This window comes from Podarcis pityusensis (genome assembly GCF_964106645.2).
Source record: "Podarcis pityusensis genome assembly, chromosome: 15".
Taxonomy (NCBI): domain Eukaryota; kingdom Metazoa; phylum Chordata; class Lepidosauria; order Squamata; family Lacertidae; genus Podarcis; species Podarcis pityusensis.
In genome coordinates, this window is record NC_138040.1 from 31,343,584 (window position 1) to 31,368,479 (window position 24,896).

General features: G+C 43.7%; 1 protein-coding gene across 2 annotated transcripts in view; it reads left to right on the forward strand.

The window, feature by feature from the left end:
• The window catches only part of KIRREL3 (kirre like nephrin family adhesion molecule 3), a 737,348-nt gene that overhangs the window by 444,998 nt on the left and 267,454 nt on the right, over positions 1–24,896 (forward strand). For both annotated transcript variants that reach the window (XM_080983902.1, XM_080983903.1), the window contains exons 4-5: positions 13,344–13,493; positions 16,429–16,578. In XM_080983902.1, the coding sequence (XP_080840028.1) occupies positions 13,344–13,493; positions 16,429–16,578 (300 nt within the window). The remainder of the gene's footprint in view (positions 1–13,343; positions 13,494–16,428; positions 16,579–24,896) is intronic.

Here is a 24,896-nt window from a genome sequence, read left to right on the forward strand (position 1 = left end):
ATTGCTGAGCAGTAGGCAAAAACCAAATGGCACAGCCAATCACCAAATGGCAAAATTCCTACTAGGCCCCTGCTCCAAAGCAGACGACCCCATGACAGGCAAAGCAAGGTCAACCGGAAAAGAGGGCGGGCGGGCGGGCGGGTGATCCGATGCACTCTGCAAAGAGAAAGAGAAACCAGAGTGCACCAATATTTAAAGACTATGGTCCCACCCACCCAATTTGCAACATACAATTTGATCCAGCAACCCGGTTATCCAATCACAATGCCAGGCAACAACTATTAACCTGCCTGGCAACAAGAGGCCTGGCCCAGTGGCCCACACCGCAACACGTGCTCTCATTTATTGGAGAACACGCTATGTCAACCTGCATACATAGGCTGACGTGGTGGGGTTCCTAGGGAAGGAGGGAGAGGGTGCCTGGAGGATATATATACTGCATGAAACTTCTCATTTTCTTTGGACTTGCTGTGGACTCACCACGCAAGTGCCTTCTGTTATCCAGAGAGCAGAATAAACTCTTTCTTTGAACCAACCTCGGTGTCATTTGACTTTCTTCCTCCTGTCCCAGAGCAACGCAGACCCAATCGGTGAACTCCAATAAGGCTACAACTGGGCCAAGACAATCTGAGCATATTACACCAATCCTCGCCCAACTGCACTGGCTGCCAATTAGTTTTCACACCCAATTCAAGGTGCTGGTTCTGACCTATAAAGTCTTATGCAGCTCAGGACAGCAATTCCTCAGGAACTGCCTCTCCCCATGAGAACTGACCCTACGACCATCATTTGAGGTCCTTCTTCATGTGCCTCTTCCACACGGGTTTGGAGAGTGGCAACACGAGAACGTGACTTTTCTGCAGTGGCTGCTCATTTGTGGAATGTTTTCCCCAGGGATGTTCGTCTCGCACATTCATTTTACCCCTTTAAGTGCCAAGTGAAAGCGTTCCTCTTCGATGAGGTCTTTGGCTGACTAATCCCATCCTATATCATTTTAAATGTGTTTCTGGGAGTGGAGGGTTATTGGTTTGTTCTGTATTTTGTGTTTTTATCTTGTGTTTTTAATGCTGTGAACCACTCATCTATGGGTGAAGGGTGGTATATAAATTTAATAAATAATAATAATCATGTAGTTCAGTCTCACTGGGTTTGAGGTGTTATGACGATGCCATCACATTTATTATGTGATTTATTATTGACTTGAATCATGCAGGGGGGAAAGGACAGCTGTGAGGGAAGTGGTGCCAAAGCAACCCAAAAAGGGCAAACAACTGCTATAAATGGGTGGGTGGAATATTAAAAATGAACAGTGAAGTAAAGCACTTAAATCTCCCTGAAAGCCCCCCCCCCACATTTTTTTTGGGGGGGGGAATATTTTTGTCAACCCTTCACAGATACAAATTGGGTTTCATGCTGGAAGCATTCCAAGCTGCCTAGCTAATACCTGATTTTCATGCTGATCTACGCATTTATTAATTTATTACGAAAAAGAAAAGCAAATGTACATTCAGAGAATCTATATTTGTCTGTACTTCCATATTTCATAAAAACAGAAATTGAGGCTTATTTGTGTTCTCTGTAAGGGTTGGGCAGGGGGAGCTCATTCTAAACCACTTTGGAGTGACTGTGAAATGGCACTTACATCAAATTTTGCAGGTGAATTTATTGAACACTTTCAAAAGTTGACAAGAAATTCTTCTGAGTATGAAACTCAAGCTGAGGTGCCTTTCAGGGTTATGAGAGGTCAAAAACAGCTGTTGGGGTTGTGACAGCTAATGCAGAGAAATGTTTTACAAATAGTGGCATGGAAATTCTCACATACGGTATGGAACTCAAAGGGGATTTCGGAGACTCACCCGCCTTCCTGTAAACCTTGAGATCCTGACTTTTCTCGATGATGTCTGTCTGTCATGCAGTGTTAATGTGTTCGTGTGTGTGTGCATACATGTGTACATGTACAGATGGTGGTGTCCCTTTTGGTATACAGTAGACTACCCAAGGGAAGGGATGGTAAGCAGATCTTGTAAAGAGTGCTGGCCACTCCCCTTTACAGGAGGCAGTGAACTGACTCACTTGGGCAAACCTACTCCCTTCCCATTGTGACCCCAACCATTAAGAATCCAGGTTGGTCCTGTCTAAATAGCTCCCAGATAAGGGATGGGGAACCTGCATGTTGCTGGGCTACAGCTTCTATCAGTCCTAGGGACTAATCTACACTAGTGAGTTATAATGTTATAAATGCATTATAAAAATGTGACACCAGGGAGCACTGTATAGCAGTAAATGGAAAATTGCTTTGAGAGTGCGCTCTCTCTCTCTCTCTCTCTCTATATATATATATATATATTATTAGCCTTTTTTAAAGATCAGTGTAGATCCATCCATAGCCATTGACCAAGATGGTTGGGACTGACAGGAGTGAGTCCAGTAACATCTGGAGGGCCACAGTTTCAGGTGTACAGGAAGCTGCATACATAATATCGAAGCATCTGTTACAAACCAAGATTAAGCCAACATCCATCTGAGATTATTTGTGAGGGCCTATCTTACGTCTATATAGCATTTAACTTTCCTCTCTGTGTTTGTGCCCACGTTGTGTGACTTGGTGCTGGCAGAAGCACAGATGGAGCTTCTGGCAGAGATTCATTTTGTGTACCATTTCTTAGCTTCATCAAGTGTGGGGTGGTGGGAAGATGTATAAAGGAACGTGGAGGTGGAGGAGACAAATTTGACATTCCCATTCCAGTTTTCCACGTCATATCAACCACTCTCTAAAACAAATAACGGAGGAACAAAAACTTTAAAAGTTCTTCCCTTTCAGAGGCAATTACCAAAAGAAGTCCTCACTTAATGGGCATATTCACAGGGCATGGACACCACTTTGTGTGGCTTCTTTCTCATTATAGCCTACGCTGCTCCCAGCTGACAACCTGATAATTCTTGCCGATAAAACAATCTCTTCCCCCGCCGTTCCTCCCACACCCACACCCCAGTTGTTGATGTGCTATGACATTGTCCCTTTGCAGCTAAGCTGCCTTGGGAATTGTTTAGATTATAGAGCAGGCTGTGAAATGTTTAGTTAGTGGGAAGACAGAGGGAGAAAACAACAAAATGATTGGTACCACCCCACTTCCTAACCATCATGTCTGTATGTATTTACGGTTCCCACTGCCTTATTCTTTTTTTAACACTGTAACTCGAAAGACCTCGGGGCAGAATGTGTGTGTTGGCGGGAGGATGCTGCTGATTAGAGTTGTCTTAAAATTAAATTAGCAAAGCTTTAAATCAGAATAATAAAAAAGTGTTACTAGCAGCCTTCAAGGCCAGCTTGATTTTTAATGAGACTCCTTGGAGATTGAACTGGAATTTCATCAGGTCACAAAAATGTGAGAGCTGTTTGCAACTAATCTTCCTCCCAGGACCACGGGGGAGTTAGGATTGGTCAAAGAGGTATGTTTTGATGCCCCCAGAGTTGACAGTATTCACAAACAAAACAAAACAAAAAGAATTTGCTCCTCCTAATGTTGCTGGTAGAAGTTATCTTTTCGTTGTCCTTCAGACGCCATGGTTTCCCTCCACCCCAACCCTCTGAAGTAGTCTCACAACCTCACAAACCCCCTTGAGAAACTTTATCTATGATGGCCTTCCTAAAGCAGCCTCATTAAAATGCTAGGCTGTAGGGAATATCAGTATTAGCACAGGATAGTTGCCAGCTGAAATAAATACATTGGCTGTGAACCAGAGCGGCATGAGCACAGCCAGATCCCATTGCCAGCAATGAAGGAAAAAGAGATACAAATGTGTATGTGAAACTGTCCAGTGCTGAGTGAGGCTACTGGACCATCAGTGGTGAGGAACCTTTGGCTTTCCAGATATTGCTGCTCTACAACTCCCATCACCCCGACTGTTGACCATGCTGGCTGGGGCTGACAGGAGCTGGAGTCAATCAATCTATGAAGGGCCACGTGGTTCCCCATTGCTGCTCTATAGAAATGGCAAACTCATTTTCCAAGACTGGATCCTTCTGTGGTCAAAATAGCAGCAAGAGGTTGGTAAAGGAAGCCCTGAGGTTCTCTGCTTCTGATCTGTCACAAGTACTTAATACTTATAGCAGCAATCAAAGGTCTTTGCTACTTGCTTTGCTACTTGACATATTTTAACTTGAGATGCCAGTGATTGAGCCTGCAACCGTCTGCATCTAAAGTGTGTGTTTTGTCCCCAAACTATTGTTATGAGTTTGTGGGGAGTAGGCAGTATGCTGAGACCCTTCTAACCCCTGGATCCAGTAACTGTTAAAGTATAAGGCAGACTAACTTCCTGATGAGGTGGTCTCCTGGGTGATGGGCCATTAAGGGAACAAAGGAAGTGATGTGAAGTCGAGGAAAAATCAGCAAACTGGGAGAAACAGAGAGACAGAGCAATGTTTGATTTCTGTTTGACACCAAGGCTGCAGCTATAGGAGAAACAAAACCCATTTGGGGTGTTAATGGTGTGAACCCCTCCATCGTAGGCTCAGGTTGTATATATGTGTAAATAAGCAATATATCATAAAGACACCACAGTTTCCAATGTGCCTCATTCCAAAAGGAAACTTGAATCCTGGGTAAGCTCTTGGAGCCCCTGGAATCTAGGATTGTGCATTGTACTGTGCCTTTGAGCATGTCTGCACTGAAGCATCTCACCATCAGTTTTCCATTTTAACATCAACTGAAATTATGGAAGAAAGCCAAGGGCAGGGGAGAGAAAAGATAATACACATGATATTGAACTGGGTTTTCCAGAGTGTATGAGTTATGCGGACTGCATCCTCTTTATTTGGTTTACAAGTCTGTCCCTGCCCATAGTCTGCAGCAAGAGGTCTAGGAATAGGGGAGAAATTTGGTTCGAAATGAGAAACTGAGAGCAACTGAAAAGGACCAGTTCTTCTGTTCTTAGTCTTGACCTGGCCTGCAGGCCCTTCTGATAGCAGTGAGTGATGTGCAAATTCCCTTTCCCTGACATGTCTTGATTTCCATTTGCTTTTTGTGAACTGTGAAATGTGTTGCGTATTGATAAAACACTTTTTTAAAAAAATTGACAACCTGTTTCTCCCTTGTCTTTTGGTTGCTCATACTGCCTTCACTCCTTTCTTCTCAAAGGAAAAAAAGTCGTCCTAAGGTGATCCACCCAGGAGCATGTCAGGTCCCACCTGTGGGTAGTGATTAACAGTTTGAGAAGCACGGCTTTAAGGACTGCCATTTGCAGACGGCTTCATAAGACTTTTAGTGAAGTTGATTATTTTTAAGGATAGGGAAATCTGTCCATTTCGTTTGCTCATTTTTGTAGTCTTGAGTTCAGTTCTCTGCATTTCTGTTAAAAATAGTTCTCATGGGAATGCATCAGTATTTTATTGCAAATTTCTTCTAATATACAGAATTTTGCAAACAATTTTCCAAATGTGTTTTAGATGTTATTTTCATCAATATATGCAAAGGTATGCAAACCTTTTCCCCAATATGTGGCTTTCCATAGGCATTGTTTGGATTGGAGAACTTCATCATAAAATTCAGAGAAGTGAAGTTTGGAAGGATAGTGTTTTCAGTTTGCATATTGGTTTGGAAAACGCAAATTTGATGGGTTCTCAATAAAAATTTGAACTGAACGGTGTTTCTCTCCTTTCTCTCTAACCTTTACCTAGCTAAGCCAGATTTGTTTGGCTTTGGGTGTGTATTTACTGTATCAGATTCTTATCAGAGGCTTGTTATATTCAAGCACATACTCAGACATGCTAGAAACATGCAATTTCAATGTGGATTTGTGTGCATGCTTGGTAGCACCACATGTCCAAGTACATGAGTTGAGACGTAGCAAATGCACGTTCAAAGCTAACCATGATATATGGCAAGAATGTCAATTTTACATTCATTTGACTAAATAGCCCTTAAAGTGATTTGATGAACATTTCCCATCTCAGTCACTTCCTAATATTTCTGCTCTGTTGCACCATTGATTTTTCTCAACTTATTGCCACAATTGATTATGTATGAGCATGAATATGCTTCTTACTTAATAGGATAACACTGCAATGCTAAACACATTTACTAGTGAATAATCCTATAATTATTTGGAGAGAAAGGAAAGCAGAATTATTTGGTGTTTTTCTTTTTAAAAAATAAAAAATACTTGCATATAAAGGCCAGAATCGAAAGAGCCTTATGCAGATACCTACAGTACATGATTTGGGTTTGGATAAGAGGACTTTCTTCATTCTCCTTCAAAAATGCAGCACCTCACAGTGCATTGGTTATCCCTCCAGAACATCCCCTGACCTTCAAGACTTCCCAAAGATTAAGGATGCTTCAGGAGTTTGGGACTGGATGTTTGTGCATTCCAACATGAGCTGACTTAATCCCTGTCTCCTGGACAGAGATGTGGACTTTTTGGCTTCCGCTGCCTTTGGGCTTCCCATAGGCATCTAGGTGGACTCTGTGTGAACAGACCAGGCCTTTGATCTATGAGAACACATAAGCCCTTGGTCTCGTCCAGCAGGGCTCTTCTTACGTGGATCAGAATTTAGTTACCCACCGGCTTTTGCACTTTCCAAAATAACTGACAGTGCTTTCAGCTCAGTATACGTATATCTTGTGTATATATATCTTGTGTTTAAAATGCATGTTTTGAGAGAACATGGGTTATAGAAACAGATATTAATATATATATTTAAATGTACGCTTTTGTGTGAAATTAGTGCAATTTGATGCCGAAGCAAGCTAGAGCAGACTTGTGGGTGAACACGCATGAAAGTTGCAGGAATTGAATACAGATCAAAAACTGGGATGCATGTCTTCCGGTATGTGCTCCCAGGCGAGTCACATGACCCACCTCGCAATCTTCCCCCACAAAGCACTTTTTGGGGGCTAGATTGTGGCATGAGGTCGCAGCACCCAAAATGGCTGTCATGACCTTTCGCAAAAAAACAGAATGTTCCTTTTTTCTGGGACACTTGGTGGCTATGTTCTTGCATTCCTGGGGGGGAAGACTGAGAGGGATGTGTATAGAAAGTAGCCTGCTGTACAAGGGTAAAATTTACATTTGTTGCTCTACCCAGGTTTGCCTCTACATCAGTGGAATGTAGTACCTGGGCTGTATCCAACATTGGCCTTTCTCAGAGTAGACTCAGTGAAACTAATGGAGCCATGTTGGTCATGCTCATTAATTTCAACAGGTCTACCTTGAGTATGGGGGATGCGGATGGTGCTGTGGGTTAAACCACAGAGCCTAGGACTTGCCGATCAGAAGGTCGGTGGTTCGAATCCCCACAACGGGGTGAGCTCCCGTTTCTCGGTCCCTGCTCCTACCAACCTAGCAGTTCGAAAGCATGTCAGAGTGCAAGTAGATAAATAGGTACCACTCCGGCGGGAAGGTAAACAGCATTTCCATGCACTGCTCTGGTTCACCAGAGCATGACTAAGCTCTGGCCAGCTTAGTCATGCTGGCCACATGACCTGGAAGCTGTAGGCCAGCTCCCTCGGCCAATAAAGCGAGATGAGCTCCGCAACCCCAGAGTCGGCCACGACTGGACCTAATGGTCAGGGGTCCCTTTACCTTTACCTTTACCTTACCTTGAGTATGACCAACATTGCATGCAACCTCTTAGAAGATTGCGCAGAAGGAAATGTGATCCTTGAGCTGAAAAGGGTTCCCTCCATATGCATTAGGCTGGTAATATAATAATGGCAGCTGATGAAAATGTTATCTGTAACTTGAAAGGTATTTACATTATTCCACCTACATTCTATAATAAAAATGATGTCCTGTCATTTCATGTTAGCACACTGAACAATCTGGGGAAAGTGTTTAATCAGCAGTGGTTCCTATGCTCCTGTGGTTCCTATGCTCCAGGGTTTTTAGAGGTCTCAGTTCCCAGCCATGTCTAAACAAGTTTCCTTTAAGGACAAGGACAGAGAAGTCAGAGACAGAGTGGCCACGTTGGGAATAATGTTCACACACGGATGAAAGGTTCTTCATCTCCATAATCATTCTTTCTATTTGAGTTCATTCACACTTTCAAGGACTGCTTGGTTTCACTCACGTAGTTATCAGTGGGACAGTGGGGAAGGAAGAATCCTGATACTCTATATTAAGTGTGCCTCGTGCTGGGATTAGTATGGGATGCATGCAACCTGAAGGTGGAAATAAAAGAGTCAGGCACAGTGTGGGGGTTGAACTATAGCCTGCTTTATTTAAACACAAGCCACCTGCAGAGGAAAAACTATTAGTGGTGGAACTTAACGGTAATATACCAGGCCAAGCCTTCTACCAGTAGGGTGACAAACCCTGCCTACGGGAAATGGAGTACAGATACATTGCCACGTGCTTTCCCTAGCCACCCAAAGGGTGAGTAGGGAGGCCTTCCTGTATCACCACCCCCTTAACTCCAGGCAAATGATGCAGGTTAGCTTCCAGTGTGGTCCCTATCGGGTCCCATAGCCCTGAGCAGGAGGCCTCGGGTCCTGTCCATCACTATGGAAGGTGTTTAAGGGGCACACCTGGCTGAATTTAACTGTTCCCCTTTGAACATTGCTGCCCCAGAGGAGGAAAAAGGCTGCCAAATGGGAAGTTCAACTGTTTGAAATTATTTGTGGTGGCAATATGCTTTGATTAGGCTCCAATACTTTAGCCACCTCATGAGAAGAGAAGACTCCCTGGAAAAGACCCTGATGTTGGGAAAGATTCAGGGCACAAGGAGAAGGGAACGACAGAGGACATGAGTTTGACCAAACTGCGGGAGGCAGTGGAAGACAGGAGTGCCTGGTGTGCTCTGGTCCATGGGGTCACGAAGAGTTGGACACGACTAAACGACTAAACAACAACAACATGCTTTGATTGTTGTGAGAAGACCAATCCTTCCATTTCAGATGTTCATGCTTATGTTGTCATAATGGCATCACACACATGGGGGACGGGGTTGAGTTATCAGCCGGCTCTGGGGAACTGCAGAGATTGCAGAAGTAAAACCAAATCTTTAGAGAAAGAAAAGATAACACACATCCCCAAGAAGGCCAGTGAGGACTGAGCATACAAAGTGGGCACCACCTTAACTCCCTACCCAGAGAGTAAATGTGGAGTTCAGTTGAGATGCAGCTTTTCTATAATAAGGCTATAATCAGACCTGTTGTGATACTACAATTTTTTTTCCTTCTTTTTAAGGAATCTGTAAAGAGGGAAGTTGAGTGCAGTCCATTGTAGGAAAGGCTACTTGGGACAGAAAGAGAAGAAGGGGTTCTTAGACATTAAGACACATGACCCAGCAACCTCACTGGAAGCTAAGCAGATCCATGTATGGTAAATGTTTGAATGACAGAGCACTTGTGAACCCCGCATGGATTACATGGAGCACCCTTAAAGAAATCCAGGATATACAGCTAATAAAGAAGTGTGTGCATAGGTGGGGATGTTCAGGTGGTGATGGTAAGGGTAAGGGTAAGGAAGGGCATTCAACATCCAGGTTCTTCCTATTTTCATCTGTAAATTTTTTGAGCTTGGGGGGGGGAACATAGGATGCAGCCTTATATTTGGTCGGCCATTCAGCTGGTCCACCTAGCTCAATGCTGTCTACACAGACTGGCAGCAGCTCTCCAGGATTTGAGACAGGAGCCTGTCCCAGCCCAACCTGGAGATGCTGGGGATTGAACGCAGAGTACTCTACCACTGACCTGCAGCCCCTTGTCTTCAAGTTTACAAATGCTTCCCATGGTGTTGGCCATGCTTCTAAAAGTCTGCTGGAGCGATCCCAATTGCTGGGGAACATCTCAGCTCTGGCTTTGTGGATTCTTCAGCTTTTGTCATGGCAGATGGCTTGATGGTGGTTTGCTCGAGGCCGCTGCTTCGTGCTTGCCATCTTATCTGCAGTGTAGCACTGTCCAATGCTGATCAGTTGTATTTTGAAACTGGAGGGAAGGGGGAAGATTATTGCTTAAACTGTGGTGGTAAATTAGTTCTCTTAGTGGCTTTATTCCACAATAGGCCTCTACTGTGCCTTCTGCATTGGAGAAGGAGAAGAAAATGAGGGCCATTGCCCACAGTGGAGAGACAATCAGGAGCCTCTAATATTAGACGGTAGGGGTGGCTCTCTTCGTGATAATTGAGCAGTTTTTGTATTCATCTGTGGGTACAAAGGGATGCTGTCAAGTTGCTTAATGAGCCACTTACCGCATCCCTCATGCATATTATCCCAGCAGCAGCAGTGCCTATAAGCCTGCACATGGAAAAATATGTGCCGTTTTACTTTCCCCCCTGGTGATGCCATCGAATGGGGCGAGGCCTCATTAGTCTGCTGAAATCACAGCAGATGCCAACTGAGCGTGCTCAAAAGATACATTCTGTTTGCTTTTAAGTTTGGGATTTATAATTGTTGGCTCTCCCCCTCTACTCCATCTGCACGGCTCTTCCTCAAGGAGGACTAGGCCCATGCTGAGCTTTTGTTCATTCAATGGCGAGAGTTATTTATGAACAGGACTTATATCCTGTGAATTTCCCCCCTCACTTTTAAGCTGAAAATTGTAACTTTTCTCTTCCCCCAACGTTTCCCCTTAATTCAAAACTAGGGGATTTAAAAAGAAAGTTTTAAACACCTTAATAGAACCCTAATCTGCTTTCACGTCAAAGCTAAGACTGCTTTTAGGTGCTGCAGTTAGTGCTTAGTAAAGCCGGGTAAATCATCCAATCAGAAATAATAAAATTTCTTCCTCTCATTCCTCCCTTCCCTTTGTAGTTTAGACATTTCTCTAGCCTTGGAGAATGGCTACTGGGCCATTTTTCATGTTGGGTTAGAAATGTGAATCTTTCTCAGAAGTGCTTCTTACCAGATGGACAGAAACAAGTTGAAGCCTGTGAGTTGTGTTACTTCTTGCTAGCATGTATGATTCCAGCACCTGTTGCCTTGTAATTATATGGATTTTTCCAACTGGAAGATGTCCTCCATTTCTTTCCTAAACTAACTAGACCATAAACAGGCACATACAAGTATACATATATAACTGTATTAAAATATGCATGCATTAATTTTAAAGATACTGCTGAAATATTGTTCTGCATGAGAGTATCTTTTATATGTATCATACGTGTAATAGGTGTAAATTTTGAGGTATGAATTTTTGCCTTTAGTTTTCTTGGCTTTAAAAGTAAAAGCAGACAACAGTGCATGGGTGGATCTACACACAGGGGGAAAAATGCTACAAATAAGTCAGAAATTAAATCGTTATAAAAAAGGGGGAAGATATGTAAAAATCACAGTTTTATTTTTTTCCAGCGCCATCTGGTGTTGTATGTTTATAACGCATTCAAAACGGTGTTTTTTTTTACTAATGTAGCCGAGTCCCCAGAGTGACTTTGTGCAAACTGAACACTATACAGTGGTACCTTGGGTTAAGTACTTAACCTGAAACTGTTCTTAAACTGAAGCACCACTTTAGCTAATGGGGCCTCCTGCTGCTGTTGCGCCGCCGGAGCACAATTTCTGTTCTCATCCTGAAGCAAAGTTCTTAACCTGAACTTAACCTATTTCTGGGTTAGCGGAGTGTATAACCTGAAGTGTATGTAACCTGAAGCGTATGTAACCCGAGGTACCACTGTAGACAAAATTTCCACGAGCCTTCTAGTGTTGTATCGGCAATACCCCTAATTTAAAGGCTACTCCCCCCCCCCACCGCATCCCCGTTTCCCCTCCAAAAAAGAAAAAGAAAAATCCCTGATGGGCCTGAACATAAAATCCCTGATGGGCCTGAAGATAAAAGTAGCCATTAGAATTAACCATTTTTAGAGTTAATACAATGATCAGATTGTTCTACCAGCAGGGCTAATCCCAAAGACACTACTAAATCATGTGCCTCCTCCATGAGAGGTCCAGAGGGTGGCAAAATGAGAGCAGGGCCTTTTCTGCGGTGGCTCCCCACTTGTGGAATGCTCTCCACAGGGAGGGCTTGCCCGGCACCTTCATTAAATACCTTTAGGCACCAGGCAAAAACATTCCTCCTATCCCAGGCCTATGGCCTTTTAAACTGGGGAGGGGCTGTAATTGTTTTTGATCGTTACTATGTATGAAAGGTGGTATAGGATTTAATAAAATAATAATTCAAAAGTATCGGGCTTGTTAATTATGTTATGTATTTTGTGTTATTATACCACAAACCACCCTGTGTTCCTTGAATGAAGGGCAGTATATAAATTTAATAACCATTAAAAAATAACAATAGTAAAAAACGGAGCAAACCATTCAGTAGATAGGACTCTTTCTTTACATGAGAGCCCTGTCTTTTGCAACCAATGCATTTGCAACTTATACATATGTAACCTCCATTTGGCTTTCAGATGAATTGCAGGAGATAATATGTGGGAGACGGTGAACACAATCCAGATTCCCCACTTTGCGTGTTCCCTACATTTGTGAAGAGCCAGATTGGTGTTTTGAACTGGTGGTTTGGGGATGCCAGGCACATCACTGCCCTTCTCTGGCCGAGAATGGGAACTACAGATATTAGTTCCAAATCTATTGACATGGTTGTTGGAATTCCTGTCAAGAATAGGCCATGGAAGTGACAGTGGGGGCCATGCTGCTTGTCCCTGCACCACTTTCCCTCTCATCCAGTTGTTAATCATGTGAAGGGGGATGCCCAAACAGGCCTTGAATCTTAGAGAATTCCATGTCCGCTAAGAGGTCCTATGAGATGATATTGCAGGGGTAGTATAGGCATATAATGTACACTCACCTGTGCAGACATGCCCCATACCCTCCAACACTTTGAAACCAATATTCAAGATACCATCTTCCCATTTTGTGGGGGTGAGAGTATAGTGGTCATTTTGGTGTCTGTGATATTGTGATATTCACAGCAACCAAAGTGGCTGCCATTCTCTCTCAATAACAAATGGCGTGTCTCAATTTTTCCGGGACACTTGCAGGGCATTATACCCCCAACGGCAAATGAACAGCAGGATTTGTGGAGCCACTGGGCACAGTGACTCTTCCTCTCTCATCTAGGGGTGGTAGAGCCTTGACAGGTTTCAGAAGCTTAAAAATTACTACGGTTGGATGCAGCAAGTGAACTTTATTTTATTGTAATTTATCCCACTTTTTCTCCAAGGAAATCCTGGTGGCATACATGGTTGTCTCTCTCCCCATTTTATCCCCACAACAACCCTGTGAAGTAAGTTAAGCTGAGGGACATGTTTGTGTTTTAATTCTTGTATAATTGTTGCTGAGGTTTGTTTTGTTTTGTTTCAGATGTCTATTGTGGCATTAAGCGGTATATAAATTCATAATTAACACCATCAACAATTTACACCCCTTTTCCCTCTTTCTGCAGGCCCAGCATCTTCTTTCACCCAGCAACCTCAAGACCAGGTAGTGATCGCCGGGCAGCCTGTGACCCTGCTGTGTGCTATCCCAGAGTACAATGGAATTGTGCTGTGGATTAAAGATGGACTCGCTCTCGGCGTAGGCCGGGATCTCTCAAGTAAGACTTCTATATTTGCTTACATCAGTGGCAGCTCCTGTTACGTGTTATGACATATGGGCTTCAGAAACAAATGCTGACCACTTCCAGCTGCCGTTAAGCTAAGGGCAGGGTGAGGCGGGATGCAGGGAGACAGGAAGAACACTGATGGCAAATGCATGGCCAGCAAGGGAGTACAAAGGACAGAGTGTCCTGTACAAATGAGCCCGCCTGACATAAAACATTTTATATACGCTATCACCTGGAGTAGATCTACACACAGAAAAAAACCCCACTATAAGTCAGAAAGTAACTTGTTATAACAAAAGGGGAAAAAAACCGCTATGGAAAATCGCCAAGAATTTTCTCCTCTCTCCAGCACCATCTGGTGTTGCATGTTTATAACGCATTCAAAACGCTTTTTATTTACTATTGTAGCTGAGTCCCTGACCTGTTCTGGCCTATTGGTGTAAATAGGCATCCTTGCTGCTGTAGTCTGTTTCCTTGCCATTCCCTCCTTTGACCAGAGGTGGGTGATGGCACACAGGCTGACACCCCTCAGGTTACCAGGGCAAGACCCGCAGCAGTTCAGACTGAGATGTTCAACTACAATGATCAAGTTATAGGGATCACAAAAGCCTTGCATGGCATCCGGAAAATTAGATGCAGCAAAAGAAAACAACAGCCCATTTTGGAGGCGGGTTGTTGGAACAATGAGTGAAGGTTAAACCTGAAATATGTATTAAGGAGTATTTGAAAGGGGGAACTGAGTGAGTCTCAGCTTCACTAAAAAGTTAGCTAGTGCAGTAAGAGAGAGAGAGAGAGAGAGAGAGAGAGAGAGAGAGAGTGTAAAAAGAAAAGTTAGGGAGGGGCCATAACTCAGTGGTAAAAGGGTCCCAGCATGCATGGCAGGGATGGAGGAAATGGAGGAAACTAGAGATATGGTGCATGGTAGGTCCTAGATTTTATTGATGAACATCTGAAAGACATTCAGAACATAAGCCTCTGAATTGTTTCCAGTAAAAACTTGGAATGTGGGGGACGCTCTCATCGACAGCTCAGGCTCCGAGAAGTTTACAAGAAGGGATAAACTGAAGCACATTGTCACAGTCCTATTAACAGGCTGTCAAACCCAGCCTCCCTTAGTCTATTTTAAGTTGGGCAATGTTTGCCTCCATGTACTGGGGGAAGGGACCACGTATTGTGCCAACAAAGAAATGATTCCCTCTCTTCCAACACTGCGATTTTTGTGGCAGAGCTTTGGAATGTAGGGAGAAACGAACCCTGTTCAAGCAGTCACCATGCATGAGTGTGAGCAATTGCACAAGGGAGGGGAGCAGGCTCAAGGTGTGATGTAGAGCCCTGTGTATGCTTTATGCAGAGACCTTCCACAAGCAGAGGAGACTCATAGACTCATAGAATCGTAGAAATGGAAGGGACCCCAAGGGTCATCTAGTCCAACCCCCTGCAATGCAAGAATCTTTCGCCCAACATGTGGCTCAAACCCACAACCCTGAGATTAAGAGTCTCACACTCTACCGATTACTGCAAACATTTGCCCTCATTTAATTTTGGGGGGGCGGAGCTCTACACAGTATAAATATGACATGCTTGGCAACTCGGGGGCTTGGCGACTCAGCTCCACTCCCGCTGATGTGATTGCTCACATGTGATGCTGATGAGCATCCAAACAGGGCTTTGGGAGAGTGGGAAAGCTGGGCTCCTATGCTTCTTTGAGGGCCTGCAAACTCTACCAAAGACTGACATTAAATGCAAGAAGTCTTCTGCACCCCACAAGCTCCTTATTCCTTAAAACATATACTGCTTAATTGTAAATAGAACCTCTAAGCTGGTTAAAATGTTTACAAAAACATGCATTGCTTTAACCTGGCTTACCCCTCCTGATATCTATTCCAGCTATCTGTACAGCTATCCACATGTCTCTGTATTAAGGTCCAGTGATTGGAGCAGCATAGGGAATTGCCCTTGCACATACATGCATGGCTTGCTACATGGAGCAACCTCTGTGGGTTTAAGCACCACATCATTTTGCCATGTTGTGCGAATCAGAATTTCAGCCCCTTGTATGCCTGCCACTGATAAAAATTCCAGTCCTTACTCTCTCTAGGCCTCAGGAGTCTATTGTAAAATGGGAATACTTCTCCATGCCTCAGAGCAATGATTTGAGGCACTCTCTTACTGTACCCATGGGGGTGATTGGTGTATCAGAGAGGCGCTTCTTCAGAGCATTGCAAAAGCTGAGCTCTGTTCCAATGAATGACGTCAAAAAGTATAAGGGGAAGCATTTTATCCCTCCCTCCCTCCCTCCTTCCTTTTCCATGGTGCTTCTCTCTGCTTCCAGTTTCCAGAATATGAAGCAGCCAGCAAGCTGGATATACAGTATAACACACACATACTTTACGTTCCTCTGATTGCGAATTTATCTTTATGGATAAATTTATGGATATCTTCAGATAGCCATTCTCTGCAAAGTTCAGAACAGGAAATGAGTAACAGGAGCTAATATGGCTGACGTATCATTCTGAGCAACTTTGGCAATTAACTTTGCTGGGTCTGCTTTAGCAAGCTGGGTCTCTGCCTGCTTGTGCGATACCAGCTCAGCTAGTCATCTAATTAGCTAAATACAAACAAACCCTTCATTTGTATTTCTTGTGGTTCATGAGAGCAAATCCTGCTGTTGATAGCTTGAAAAACAAAGCAGGGAGGGAAAACAGGAGAGCGTGCCAAGCTGCCTCGGCTTCACAGCTCATTAATCATCAAACTTGGGAAGGACTGATTTTTTTGGGGGGGGGAGGGTGTCTCTATCCCTATGACAGTATAGGTAACTGGGGAGATGAAGCCCATAGCGGTCAACCTCTGTCAGTACCCTGCTAAGACTTGGTCAAACAGTGTGCTGTTTTTCAGCTCTATCCTTTTTGCATTTTGTACCCCAAAGGTTACCCACGCTACTTGGTTGTGGGGGACCATCTGTCAGGGGAGCATCACCTGAAGATCCTGAGAGCAGATCTCCAAGATGATGCTCTGTATGAGTGCCAGGCCATTCAAGCAGCCATCCGTTCCAGACCAGCCCGGCTGACCGTTCTCGGTAAGGATCTGATTTCTCACTGGAAAAAAATGCACAATTCCCCCTCTCTCTTCTTCTTCTTCCTTGACCTTGAAATGAGTTAAAAGGCTCATTGAGAAAGAATGTATGTGCACTGCTTAAAAAGAGAGTTTCTTCAGCGGATGAAAAACCAAATGTGTTTTTAGGCTCACAACATCCCTGGTGATTGCCCATTCTGAGTGGGGCTGATGGGAATTGGAGTCCAGGAGTACCTGGAGGGCACTTTTGGTTTGGTTACCCCAGGTTATCTCACGCATGCCCTTTTCGATCAACATCAAGCACTGTTATGGAACGGGGATGTGTGGGGATATAGCCTGTGGAGATGTCATAATGGGAAATGTGGAGGTGACTGCTTGCTGCTAGTTATAGTCACATGCCTAGCATTTCATGTAGTTCCATTCTGAGTGCAGTGTTGACCATGCAAGTAGTTTAAGTTGCAAACACATTGAGAGGTGGCAGGAGTCTGGGTGAGGAGGTCCTGCCCCTGTGAGGGAGAACCATTGGGCTGCTTCAGCCGCCATTTTGTATGAAACCTTCCATGGCTCAGAGAGCAAGAAGCAGAGTGGTAGCATGCACATCTGAAGATAAGGCGGGGTGTGTTTGTGTGTGTGCTTGTGCACACTTTTCATCCTTCTGTAGCCACTCTTGTCTCTCTCATTAGAATTTGAAATCATTGATTTGGATCCTGTCTAAGTTAGTTGAACTTCAGTCCCATCAAAATCAATGGATCAAGTTATTAATGACTTACACCCCATTTAGTTCATTGGGAACTAAGTTCGATGAACTTTGTGGTTGTAGCCAAATAAGTTCTGTTCAGAGTAGACCCACTGAAGTCAATGGGCCTAAGTTAGCTGTATCGATCATCTTCAATGGGTTTACTCTGATTAGAACTAGCATTGGACCCAACCCTTTAGCCCCAAATCCAAGCCATTGTAAATTGCCTCAAAGAGTTTAGTAATTAGGCAGGGAACATATATTTTCTAAATAAAAATAAATGTGCAAACATGAGCACAAGGAAGCACACAGATTTGTGTAAGTAGCTTGTCACCCAACTGCAGTGGAACAAGTCACTTATTTTCCTGATTCTGACATCTCGAGTAACCATTTGGTTTTTGTATTTGGGATTAGATGTATCTGTAATTCATTGAAATAGAGTTTCTAAATGTTGCTGGAAAGGTCATAATAAAAAGTATGATTCCCATCTCTCTATCTTTCTCTAACCCTCATCCCACTCCTGCACTTGACAAAAGTATACAGATGGGGAGGGGGAAGGTATATTAAGAAGTATTTCTTTTTTTTCTGACCGGCCTGATTTAGATTTATAACAACTCCTGGTGATTTGGGGTGTGTAACTCAGCTTTTGCAGAAGCATGATTTATGTACAAACACACACAAGAAAAATATACCACTGAAATAGCCCCCTGCAGCTACTAAAAGCTGAGATGTTATTATGATTGAAAAGTGTTTATCAGTGGAGTCTGTATGAAAAAGAGAATAGCAGCTGAAATTCATTCATTATAATTCCAACGAGTTGCTCTTCTTCTGTATCACAAAGATATGAAAGGAGCCTGCCAATGAAGGGGAGTGGGAATACAGGGGGTGGTTTGCTCCAGCTGTTGCTTTCTCACTTTCCATGGGAGGGGTACTAGATGGAGATTTCAAGATCGAAGATTTCTAGGCGTGAATCACCTGTGCTACCTTGCTTATGGTATTGGAGAAGAAGCCTAGAAGGGATTATTGTGGTGGCCAGCAGAAGAGAAAAGCAGAGACCAAAGAAAAAGAAGTGGTCAGTGAAAGGGTAGCCAATGTGTTGCTCTCCAGATATCATTGGACTACATATCCCATCATCCCATTACCTCCAGCAAGCTGGTCAGGAATGATGGGAATCGTAGTCCAGCAACATGTGGGGACCCAGAGTTAAAGAAGGCTGTCATGGAATGTGGGGTTGCTTCTTTTTAAGGCTTTCTCCTAAGCAAACGGTTGCATTTTCCGGAATCAGCTATTATTGCTCCTTCCCATTCACTTTCTGACAGTACCTCTCCCATCCAGAACAGCAAAGTAACTTAGATGGAGAAGGTGGACACGCACACTGCAACAAAGAACATTTTGCCTTGCTCTACCCAAGAAGGAAATAATGCTTGAGTGTCCGAGTTTTTGTGAGTAATGGTGCCCCTACTACAGCAGTTCCTTGAATCTGATTGAAACCCTGTGTCTGAAAGTACGGTTTTGAAGCAAAATCATTGTTTGGATTCAAAAAGCCTCTTTGCCAGAATTAGTTGAAGCATGTGCTTGTTATTCGACGGTTCATTACATGCTGGTTCAGCCTCTGGTAGGTCATGATTTGTGCACTTCATTATTTTTGAGGTTCATTATTTGGTCACTTCATTATACATGCTGTTCGGCACTCCCTTCCTCTGTAAGCCCATGCCGTTTTGCTATTCAGGATTAGATTTGAAATTCTGCAAGGGATTGATTAGTTAAGCCAGAGTATTGTGAAGGGGACAGAGCACAAAATGACCGGTCCAACCCCCACCCCTTTAAGGTTTCCGTCAATGTTCAGATGGGCAAAATAATAAAGGAACTGAGAATGTGGAGCCACATTGTGGAAGTTGAAAGAAGTTTTACATGTTGCAAAGACTTGAACTGGGATGCAACCACGAACACTTCCTTGGAGGCTGGGATATTAGAAGACAGCAATTTCTATTCCCACCTGTATTTGTCATGATCAGCGCTGTTGCCATTCCACTGCAGTTCATTTTCCACTAAATACTATGTTATTAGTCTCACTGTCCGCCATTTAACATAGCTCATGTACCTTACATAACTGCTTATTCGTTTCAATGCAAAGGAAACACCGAAGCTACGTAGAAAAAAATAACTACATATAATTTTCAGGCTTAAAAAACCCCACAAATGTTGTGAACAAATGCCAGGTGTATTTCCTTGACAGATTTTCATTCCTTTTTTAAAAAATAAGATTTTTATGTAAGCTTTTCACAATACAATAAGAAAACAGATACAAAAAATATGAACAGAGTAAGAAAAATACGGAGACTTTTCCTAAAGGCAATTCTCAGCTCCCACCACCCATAGAAGGTAGCAGCCCCTTCCAGCTCTCACCAGGGGTCCTTCCTTTCTCCTCTAAGCCTCTCACCCTGGGAGACCAACATTATCCTGTCTCCCACCCAGGACCCTCCATCAACCATCTACCACCCGCATGAGTACACAATCCCTGGACCTTAATAAAGGCCCCAAACAGAGGTCCCAAACATAGCAAAGCAAAAGGAAAGGAAAGGAAAAAGGAAAGAAGCATTAATAATAATAATAATAATAATAATAATAATAATAATAATAACTTCTAATTTTCCATCTGCCAGTTACATAAAAAGATTGTTCGGGGTCTAGCCGCCAGAGCAGGAAAAAATAAGCCTGCTCCATCTTTCATGTGACAGCCCTTAAGATATTTGAAGATGGCTATCATGTCTCTTCTCAGTCTCCTCTTTTCCAGGCTAAACATACCCAGCTCCTTCAACCGTTCCTCATAAGGCTTGGTTTCCAGACTCTTGATTGTCCTCCCCTGCACACGTTCCAGGTTGTCAACATCCTTCTTAAACTGTGGTGCCCAGAAATGGACACAGTATTCCAGGTGTGGTCTGCCCAAGACAGAACAGAGTGGTACTATTATTTCACTTGATCAGGATGCTCAACTTCCGTTGATGCAGCCAAGAATAGAATTAGCTTTTTTTGCTGCAAGAGCACCCTAACCGTTTGCTAAGTTCTTTTGCTATTCACAACAGCTATAGACATTATTTTGTCACAGCCAGATAGTATCCAGTGTGATTCTCACAAGTCACAGGGTTTCTTTCTCCTGGAATTGTGTACTCCACACAACACAGCAATACCTTCTGTTGTTTACAGGACCACTTATCCTCAGATAAAGAATAGTGAACCAGGAACCTTTGATCTTCTGGAGATTGTTGATTCTCTTTCTGCTTCCTTCAATGTTTGAGTTGACCCTCAAATGTGTAAACAAAGCAGAGGATGAAATTACTTCAAGGAGTGTTACCTCAGGAAATAGCTATTGAAAATGACAGTTCACCCCACCCTGTTTAAAAATTCTGGGCTTGTGATCTGCATCTTTGCAGAGAGTAACAAATGGATAAGAGTGGCACTTGCCATGCTTTTTGTATCTAGTAGAATATTTTCAGTACTGCACTGCACAAAATTAAGGTAGGGGGCAGGATTAGGTGTCCTTTGAAAAAGCTATACAGGATATCACACTTACAAAGGCAGGAATATGCCAGTAGTTGTACATTACTGTGCTTTCAAACTTGCACAGTCACATCAAGCACACTCTTGCCATCAAAAAGGACACAGCTGCACTGCAGACCTGGTTGGGCTTGCCTAAACAAATATGTTTTAAGAAGGTGCAGAAAGAATACAAAGAAGGTGCCTGTCTGATTCCAGTAGGCAAGGACTTCCAAAATGTTGGTGCTGCCACACTTAAAGATCAGTTTATTACAAGCGTAGAACAGGTATCATGCGTCACCTGTAACAGTAGCAGTTCTACAGGCTGATTGGGCATATATGGAGCAAGGTGATCTCTCAAGTAAACTGGTCCCAAGCTGTTAAGGGCTTTATATAATAATAGTAACACCTTTCACCTGGCCCAGTAGCAAATGGGCAACCAATGTAGATCTCTGAGAAGAGGTGTATCTGCACACAGGTCCTCACTCCTGCTGGCAAGATATACTGCAGCATTCTGCAGTAACTGCAGTTTCTGTATCAAGTGTAAGGGGAGCCCCACATAGAGTGCATTGCAGTAGAATCAAAGAATCATAGAATTGTAGAGTTGGAAGGGATCATGAGGATCATCTAATCCAACCTTTTGCGCAACGTGGAGCCTGAACCAACAACTCTGCGATTAAGAGTTTCATGCTCTACCAGCTGAGCTACATCCTGGTGTAATCCAACCCTAGAGCCAATCTTGATTATGAGAATTGTACCCCAAAACATCTAAAGGAGCGCCAGGTTGGGAAGGCTGGTGCAGCAGATTTCCCTGTGCAATGCTAGTTATGCTTTTTTGCTTCTGGTGCCGCTTTTAATATTCCAAGATGCAAATATACATTCCCTTCTACTACTGACGCAGCAGATGCACTCCACTAGCTACTGTTCCCTCCAGGTTTCTTTCTCAATGAGCCAGGATATGAATTATAGCAATAAGATTATCCTGCCTAGGAACAGGAGCCTTTGCATTCTATTAACAACAAATAAGTAGTCTCTAATAGTCTTAACGGAAGTTACCTAGAAGTGTTTTTCTGTGTGCTGCTTGGTTCAGAATGACTGTGTGTCCTGCCTGTCACCATACGACATGCTCCAAGGGGTCTTATTGCATGGGCTTGTCCAAAGCAAGGGCCATTAACACAGTCACAGGAAGCCAATAAAGCTAGAAGATGAAAGTGGATAATGGAACTTCGGTCGTGGGGAAAATGACGCACTTGCCAGAGGCGGGGAAGGTTGCAGAGAGCATAGATGTCAGAGTCAGCAAGAGGGGAATTGTCTGTCTTCATGAAGTCGGTGGTGATACCAAGGCCTTGTTTCCTTTCGTGTGGTGACTGGTAATGAGACCAGCCATCTCCCCCAGTGCCGGTGATTTCTCTTTATTTACAGGGGTCCCGGCTGCATTTATAGAAGGCAGTGACACTGCTGTGGATGATTCTGGGGGAATACAGCCCAATAAAAGTTTACCTAGGGCTGCTGTAAAACTAGTCTGCCATACAAACAGACCAGCAGCCTCTGTGTCCACAATAGATATTTATGTCTATCTATTCACTTACTTACACACCCACAGGCAGCTCACTTCAAAAACTCCCCTAACTGGGGAGTTTTCACTGGGGAGCAGCTGTGGTTGATGCTCATTGGGACTGGCAGAAAGCGGGGAGACCAACAGTCATAGAATCATAAAATTGTGGAGTTGGAAGGGACCATCAGGTCCAACCCCCTGCAATGCAGGAATCTCAACTAAAGCATCTATGACAGATGGCCCATCCAACCTCTGCCTGGAAACCTCCAAGGAAGGAGAGTCCACAGCCTCCTGAAAGAGACCATTCCACTGTTGAACAGCTCTTACTGTTCTTAGTAGGTGAAGCCAGATCCAATGACAACGAGAGCCAACTAATTCTAGTTTCACCCCATCCTCCTCCCTGCTCAGTTCTAGAAAGGTAACACTGAGACTAAGGAAGAGGAGGAGGAAGCCGACAGGCAGGGCCACCCCCTGTAGACTTGTTGTAAGTGAGGAAGCAGGCAGGCAAGGGCAGGCTGTGGTCAGTGGGGCAGTGCCCCATTTGCCCTAACAGAACAGCCTCCAGCACTGGGAAGTCAGCTTTAGAGCAAAGGTGGGGAGGTTTTTCAGCCTGGGGGGCACCTTTCCTTCTGTGCAACCTTCCAGAGGGCACATGCCACGTGGGACCAGAAGCGTAAGTGGATAAGTGCAAATTTTACAGGAGGTTAGTTTCTACACACAGCTCTTCATCCACCATCCAAGCAAGCAGAAGGCATTGACAGCATTCAAGGACACATTCTAAACAGGCAATGGGGTATATGAAGCAGGACCAGTGAATGGCAGGGCCTGGGGGGAGATGGTGGAGCTAGGGAAGGGGGTATAGTGTGGGAAGAATAACGAGGGCCAGATATAGAAGCTTGGAGGACCACATTTGCCCCCTGGGTCTGACGTTCCCCACACTTGCTTTAGAACCATGAGGAAGAAATAGAATCATAGAATTGTAGAGTTGGAAAAGATCTTGTCCAAACCCCTGCAATATGGGAGTCTGCAACTGTCCCATATGGGGGATCGAACCTGCAACCTTGGCATTATCAGCACTACACTCTAATGAACTGAGCTATCCAGGCTGCTTCTGGTAAAGTATATACAGTCGTACCTTGGTTCCTGAACAGAATCCATTCCGGAAGTCCGTTCAACTTCCGAAAAGGTTCGAAAACCAAGGCGTGGCTTCCGATTGGCTGCAGGAGTTTCCTGCACTCAGTCGGAAGCCACATCGGATGGTCGGCTTCCAAAAAACATTTGCAAACTGGAACACTCACTTGCGGGTTTACGGCGTTCAGGAGCCAAAATGTTTGAGTCACAAGGCATTCCAGAACCAAGGTACATCTGTATATTAAAGCTACTTAGAGTCAAGGTAATAGTGTACATGAATTATATTACTGTAATGGTTGCCTCTGCATATGGTTTGGAAACTCCAGCTGGTTTGGAATTTGGCACCCAGGGACTTGGTGTAGGGACTTGCTGGTGGTCATCAAGAGCTCAGCAGTGTTGAATGATCTGCGCTGGCTGCCAGTTTAATTCCAACCTGAATTCCAAGTGCTAATTTTAACTTTTTAAGCTCTAAATGGGGGGGGGGGATGCATTTGATGGACAGAGTGTGCAACCTCCTCCTATGGGCCCAGAAGCCTATCAGGGCTGGGCAGAGTGTTATCCAATCAAGAGCGAGTGGAGAGTTGAAAATTGGAACCTGACACAAATCAATTTATTCAGAAACACATTACAGTAGGGGCTTTAAGTAAAGTTAGTTCTTAACTACCTCTGTAAAAAGTTTTGACTGAAACCAAGTGTTGTGCCTCATCAGAGTATCCATTAACCTTCATTGAGTGTATTTAAATCAAATTCCAATGCAAAGTGCCTCATCATTACTTTGATCTTCTGGTTGAGGGATAAGTGGTCAGCGGTTTCCCTTCACATTATTAAAAATCCTTGCTGCTGTATATTGGGACACGCTACCATATGCAGATAATATCAGACCTCTCAAGTGTTACTGATAGGGAGTGTCTAATTTTAAAGCACCCAAATCCTGCCACATTACGCCACTCATATCTATCTTTATTGAGGGACGTTGTCACAGGCAGATATTTAAAGAACCAACTTCTCCCATACAGACATCCCCAATATTTAAATCTGCAAAAGGAGCCCATCTCCTGTGGTGAAATGGGTGGTAATGCAGGAGAAGGTCTTTTCAGTGCTGGCTCCCCAACTGTGGAATGAACTCTCCCATACATCTCCCGTAGGAAGATGCCAAATTTCATATTTTTAAAATGCCAGGTCAAAACATACTTTATTTATTCAGCAGGGCTTTTATCTGATCATTTGTGGTGTTGATTCCTTTTTGGTATTTGGGTTTATATCTGCCTTTCCTCTTTATTTTCTTTATGGATATGGAATTATGGCTATTGCTTCTTGCTTGGTTTTTAATCAATGTGTGTTGAGAGCCACTTTATAAATTTGGGAA